This window comes from Struthio camelus, chromosome W, assembly GCF_040807025.1.
Source record: "Struthio camelus isolate bStrCam1 chromosome W, bStrCam1.hap1, whole genome shotgun sequence".
NCBI classification, from domain to species: Eukaryota; Metazoa; Chordata; class Aves; order Struthioniformes; family Struthionidae; genus Struthio; species Struthio camelus.
This window is the reverse complement of record NC_090981.1, coordinates 46,475,832-46,482,540: the sequence shown is the minus strand read 5'-3', so window position 1 is coordinate 46,482,540 and position 6,709 is coordinate 46,475,832. Positions and strand designations below refer to the sequence as shown.

Below are 6,709 nucleotides of genomic sequence, written 5' to 3'. Positions count from 1 at the left end.
CCGACACGGCGGTTTTCTGCATAGGGTGGTTTATTTTTACCGATGCTACTCGGGCAGACAACGTGGTTTACAGCGACCACAAGCAAAGATCTGCAAACCCCAAGTCTACCCAAAATGACGGAGGGGAGCGAGGCAGCAGCGCCGGCGCCCGGGAGCAGACCCGGCGGGGCGAGGGCGGCCCCGGTCCCCGCCGAGCCGCGCCCTGCCCCGGGCCGGGCCGGGCCGGCGGGCGCAGCCGCTGGGGCTCGCCGGGAGGCGGCCGGGTGCCCCCCTGCCGGAGCGGGGGCCGGAGCACGGCAGCGCGGGGGGAAGAGGGGTAGGCGGATGGAGCGAGTGGTAGGACCCCCCCCCACCACCCGTCCCGTCCCGTCCCGGAGCGGCGGGCTTCACTGCCTGCAAAATTTGCACTTGATAATTTTCTTAAAAGCACTTTGGAAGTCTTTGTTGAAATAGGCATAGATGATGGGGTTGAGGAGGGAGTTGGAGTAGCCCAGCCAGTTGATGACTGCCGCCAGCCACTCGGGCATGTAGCACTTACTGTCACAAAAGGGCAGGACCAGCGCCACGATGAAGAAGGGCAGCCAGCAGAGGATGAAGGTGCCCATAATGATGCCCAGGGTCTTGACAGTCTTCCTCTCCCGGGACAGAGCCATCCTCCGCTTGGCCTCCGTGTTCTTCTCGTTGCGCCTCTCGAAGGAGGGCGCCGGCGGGGAGCCGCCCGCCTCGCTGGGCAGCGGCAGGTGAGTCTTGCAGGAGCTGTTGCAGTGCCGCACCTCGATGATCTCCAGCGCGGCCCCGTCCTCGCCCCGCCGCACCGCGCCGTTGACACAGGCGCCGGGCTTGGGCTCCGCAGTCCGCCGCCAGCCCCGGCCGGGCTCCCCGTTGCTTTTCCGCTGCAGGGCGGCCGGGGAGAGGGTGAGGCAGGTGTCGGCGATTTTCTTCTTCTCCGCTTTCTTGACCGTCTTGCGGATCCTGAAGCGGGCCGCCCTGAAGATGCGGCCGTAGAGCACCAGCATGAGGAGGAGCGGGATGTAGAAGGCGCCGAAGGTGGAGTAGATGGTGTACCCGTGGTCCTTGCTGATGGTGCAGGCGTCGGGGTCCGAGCGGTCCTCGGGCGTCCTCCAGCCCAGCATGGGCGGGATGGATATCAAGAAGCCGATGAGCCAGGTCAGGCTGATGAGCACGGCGGCCCGCCGCGGAGTCCGCTTGTTGACATAGTCGATGGGGTCCGTGATGGCCCAGTACCTGTCCAGGGCGATGGCGCACAGGTGCAGGATGGAGGAGGTGCAGCACAGCACGTCCAGGGAGATGAAGATGTCGCAGGTGACCTGCCCCAGCGTCCACTTGTTCAGCACCTGGTAGAGGGCCGCCATGGGCAGCACCAGCACGGACACCATGAGGTCGGTGACGGCCAGCGAGCCGATGAGATAGTTGGCCACGTTTTGCAGGGAGCGCTCCAGGGCGATGGCCGCGATCACGCAGGCGTTGCCGCTCACGGCGCACAGGATGAGCGTGCCCAGGAGCAGGGAGGTGAGCAGCTGGTAGCCCAGGGTCACCTCGGCCAGGCCGGGGCCGCCGGCCCCCTCGGGGGAGCGCTCTGGGGAGGTAGTGTTGTTGGACACATCCATGCCGGGCGGGGGGGCCGCTTCAGGAGACGGGCATGGGCAGCGGCGCCGGTCACTTGTGCGCTCTCCTGGCAGGAGGCATCGCCGCCCCGTGCGCTTTGGCCACGCCGGGCCCCCCCGCCGCCCCTCCCTCCCCTATATAGCGCGGCGGGAGGCGGCCGAGGCGCGCAGGACGGCGGCTGGCGGAGCCGCCCCGCGCCCGCCCATCCCGGCTGCCGCGGCCCAGCGCGCAGCCCCGGGGGGGCCTCCCGCCCGCCCCGGCTCGCCGCGCCGCCGCCGCCGCGCTCCGCTCCGCGCCGCGCTCCGCTCCTTCCTGCGCTGCCTCTGCGCTCTCCCCTCGCCGCCTCCCGCCCTCCTCCTTCCCCTCCCCTTCCGCCCCCTCCATCCCGCCCCTCCGCGGGGGGGGGTGTCTCGCGGGGTCGCCGCTGGCGCGCGGGGGCAGCGCGGAGCCTCCGCCGCCCCCGGGCCACCGGCACCGGCGGCTTGGGGCTCCCCCGAGGGGACGGCGCCGGCGATGTGCGGCGGGCGAGGCGGGGGGGCTCGCTGTGGCCGGACGAGGCCGGTGGGGGGGCGCGCAGCGCTGCCCGCGGGCTGCCGCGGAGGGCAGCGCGCCGCTCCGCGCCGGGGCGCGCAGCGCCACCTGCAGGCGGGGGGCAGGGGCGGCGGCGGCGGGTCGCGTAGGTGCCGCGGGCGGGACACGCCGTGCCGGGCAGGGCTCCCACGCCGGCGTTCCCCCCATGCGAGCCCCACTCGTGATCATTCACGCCGCTGCGCTGCTCCCCGCAGAAACACGGCGCTGTGGGGCGGCGAGGCCGGAAATTGCAATGCAACACGCTACTGAAATCGCTGTCCTCCGAGGACAACCAAAACGAAAAAGAAAGGAAAAAATTGCGTTATAGTTCCTCCCCAAAGGAGGGGGACAAGCTGAGTCTGAAAGCGACTGAAATGAGAAAAATATCTCTGGGAACAATCTTGAATAAAGAGCGTCAGACTGACACATCATAAGTCAATCAGTTAATACCCAGTAAATAGCCCAAACAATCGTAAACCTGGGAAACATCCTCTGTCACTTAAAGAAACAAAAAGTGTTGTGATTGACAGGCTTAACTTTAGCTGTCCGTGGAAGCTAAAAGAAACCCTATGACTTATGCGGCAGGCTTTCTGCTTACTGTCTTGCGGCTCAGTATTTTTAATGATGTGAGAGCACCCTTCACTCTAGTTTGCGCTTGTGCCATGCAAACTCAGAAAACGCAGAAAGCCAAATAAGTAATTGCTTAACTGCACGATTCTGCCAGACTTGAACGTAATCAAACTGGCGATGAGGACCACAGAGGCAGCCTTTGCGCACACAGTCCGGTTTCTTCATCTTCTCTGCCAGCACTTAACAATACGTCTGCGTTCCTAACTTCACAACAGTCGGGTAGATTTCGGTCAGTTCCTCTTCACGAGAAGACCTGGCCACATTTGTCCGCCTCCAGGCTTACAGCCTCTGCTGTTTTGAATGGTCAAGGCGCAGAGATCGGCTGGATAAGCCAAGCTGCGCCCTGCCTATCCGTGTTAGCTGGCCGCACTCAGATTTGCGCGCTCCTGAGCGGTGGCCGCAGAGGTGAGGTTCAGACCCCCGGCGACGCGCCGCAGCAATCGCTGGCCTCGTTCCTTCGCTACCGAAACCTGCTGCTTCCTTCGCTATGTCTCCTGAAACGCATAGCACGGCTGGCTTCTGAGCAACTGGCTATTCAAAGCCCCTTTCCCTTCAGGGAAATGAAAGTTTGTCCTGGCTGTTTCAGAACGGCTTAATGCAACGAGGAAAGTGCAAGGCGGGGAGGCAGGAAGCCACAGGGGGACTGCCCTGCGGGGTCCTGCGGGTCCTGCGCCGTAGCCTCAGCCTGGCAGTGCTTCAGGGCCACAGGGGATGCGGGTTTGGGAAGTCCACGAAAAGCTCTTGCAGAAACTGGCTTCAGAGGTGTTTTGCACTGACAAGGCCAAGCGAAGTCAACCGCAGCCGCTTTTTGTGCCAAGAACAACCAACAGGGCCCTTTTCCGCTTGAAGTCTTTTACATCGGCTGTACTTTTTGGATTTTTTTCCCAGCCACTGAAAGTCATTTCACTCTGAATTAAATTGAGAGACAATTTAGGCAACCATGAAGGAAGGGGAGGCAGTCGGAGCTGCAAGATGTAGACAAAGGGAAAACTCACTCTTTTGATGTGATAGGATCTTTAATCCCACTAAGCATTCAAACAGCAAAATGCTGTTTAAACTTTTAAACAACTAAATGAGGTGCTAATGTGTTCAGATAACCTAGGTGAAGCAACTAGGGAACTCCTTCAAGAAAAGCCATAGTCTCATAAAATCCAAGCTGACTTGAGAGCAAATGAAACCCTAACACCACCCAACTTTAAAAAGTCCAGTTAAAACATTAGTTAATGTTATTCAGCTATGACACAGCTGCAGCAAACAAGAGGTTCTTCAATAAGAAAAAGCATTAACAATCATAGTAGAAGATGCTTTCCTTCAAAATTTCGTTTTACACACTTCAGAAATGGGGACAGCTACTTACTTTTGATGCTCACAGATTATGACTGTATTATCTATTTGCCAGAGTGAAACTGAAATGTTACAATTTGATTGCAGTGTTTTGTTCATGCGGTTGCATATTACACTTTGGTTTGAAAAGGAATTCAGGTTTAGGGTTTTCTTTCCCCTCATTCAGCAAGATAAAATACAGGGCTTGTGTTAAAAAAAGAAAATATATTCCACTAATAGTTTCAGTACGAATGGGCTTTACTAGGGAGCTAAGGAAATTAATGTTTGCAGTTCACTGAAACTGATCCAGTATGTGCAGTTTTCTGCGGGAGAGCTTCCAAACAGGTGGAAGAGAAGATTGCCAGGAGAGAACCTACCAAACTACAGCCTTCTTGAATTTTCTCATTAGGTATCTCGGAAACAGAGCCAACAGAAATTAGCGCTCCACTCTGTTCAAAAACCTTTTGAAGAACAGCTATAACTTCAAAATACAGAAAAGTGAATGGGAATTTCATGGCAGAGGGGACTCTGTCACTGAAGCCTCTCCCCTCCTGTAAACACACACATTTTACTATGACAGATCCACTTCAGAATACCTGCTTCACATATCCCACTTTTCATAAACCACAAAACATATTAACAATACTCTGCAACAAATTTAAGCTTTGCAGTGCAACAGGCCAAAATCTATGAGGGAAGAGAAAAGTTTAACAGCGTTGCTGGTGTTGTAGCCTCATAGCTCTCAGACGAATCTAGAGCAAAATGACTCCAAATTTGGCAATCTGTTTAGTCCTGATTTTATGGGCAAGAAGAACCAGCTGGGAACCTGAGTGGCTTCCAAAACCAGCAGCAGAATCATTCCCTGTGTCCTTTCTCTAGCTATGGCCAATTCCTGAAGCCCTAGAGGACACCCAATTTATGTATCAAGAGGTGAGCAATAGCCTCTTCAAGCCTACATTTAGTCTCCTTGGAATACAGTACAAATTCAGTGCAATAGCACAATAAACAAGCCAAAATTTCCAACTTCTGGAAAGCACCACTGAGTGCTTTCTCACTATCTTTTCCCTAAATTTATCAAGTTCCATCTTAAAACATTTAAGGTTTATTTGTCCATTTTCAGGGGGCTATTTAACAACTTTTCTCCCGATTATAAATCTTTCAAAATCTAATGTAACTCCCTAGCTGGTCGTGTACCACTCTCCTCTAATTTACACAGTTCTTTCTACATCCCTGGCCTTTACTTTCAATACAGCTGGTGCTAAGCAGATGCAAAAGTGAGCTCAGTCCAGCTAAGCCGCTCGGCTGTTTCTGTACCACATTCTCTAGAGCTCACCTTCTCTAGACATGGAGAGGGCTAGCTGGTTCTCCGTGTGGCCCTTTCTCATCCAGCTCAGAGCTGATTAGCTCTGACCCACAGGGCCATATACCTAAGCTCAGGCCTAGCAAGATTTGTTAGCTCTGGTGCCGGTCATGCCAAAGCAGTTGTGTTGCTTCCTGGCTTCCACAGGTCTTGGGAGCAGCACAGCCAGGCTCTCACGCTGCTGACTTGGTCAGGCCTCTGGTGGCTTTGCACTGAACTGAGTTAGGTTTCTACTTCATTGCTCTATTTATTTTGTTAGAACCCACTATATAATGTGAGCCACATAACCCAGAGGAACCTGAACGATGGAGGAATAACCACCGTCTCAGAATATTAGCAAGTTGGTCCATTATGTTCCCATGTTATTAACCACGTTTTCCATTACCTGAGATGTTCCAGTTGCCCTTATCGTCCCAGACAATGATGAGTTGACTGCAATTTCCACTCTCCTATTCTCCTTCCATTCATTTACCTTATCACTACTCTCATATTCATCATTTTTATTAAAACCAGACACAAAGTAGACACACAAGTATTTATGCGCCTTTCTTTGCCAAGAGCTTACAGTGGTACCTAAAATTATAGCATAACTCAGCATAACCCACCTCACAGTCTTAGAAGTAACACAATCTTTTTCTTCCAAAATTAATACATGCTGCATGTATCCAAATGGCATCACTGAAGTGAAGCTATTACTTGAGATGCCCTGCTACCCTTATGATGGGTCAGTCTTTATGCAAGTCTAGAGCTTTAAGGTGAGTTTTAAATGAGGTTCACTATAATATTATTATTCCATGGGGAGAAAGATTTTCAAGAGTATATGTTCAAACAGAAGTTTTCATAAGTTTACAGAAACTTCCAAGAATTCTGACATTCTCGAAAAAACTTAAGTTTAGGCTAAATCTTCTGCCTTGTCCCTTCTGTACCCAGTGCAGCTGTGATAAGGAAAGACCTGCAATATTGTCTGTTAACCATTTGCATTTTTCTTGATATTTAAGCTGCTGAGCATGGATATGATTCCTGAGAAACTCTGGGAAATCTACTTAGTCAACTCTAATCATGCTGCAGAGAACAAAGCAATGTTCCTGCTACACACAGGTTTTTATCAGCACATCTCCTGTGTCAGAGACAAGGGAGAGCAATATACAGAGCTGGTGCGCTAAGAGCTGGTCTTTGTGAGGAAATATTTTGTAGCTGGTT

General features: G+C 53.7%; 1 protein-coding gene across 1 annotated transcript; it reads right to left on the bottom strand.

Annotated features, from left to right (window-relative positions):
• Positions 1-304: 304 nt before the first annotated feature.
• Positions 305-1,768, bottom strand: LOC138064088 (5-hydroxytryptamine receptor 1A-like). The gene has a single exon (XM_068925011.1). It carries the CDS (start codon positions 1,626-1,628, stop codon positions 387-389), a length of 1,242 nt encoding a protein of 413 aa, XP_068781112.1. The 5' UTR covers positions 1,629-1,768; the 3' UTR covers positions 305-386.
• Between the last annotated feature and the right edge of the window lie 4,941 nt (positions 1,769-6,709).

Coding starts and splice junctions, on each gene's coding strand:
- LOC138064088 (XM_068925011.1), bottom strand. CDS start 1,628: ATGGATGTGTCCAACAACACTACCTCCCCAGAGCGCTCCCCCGAGGGG.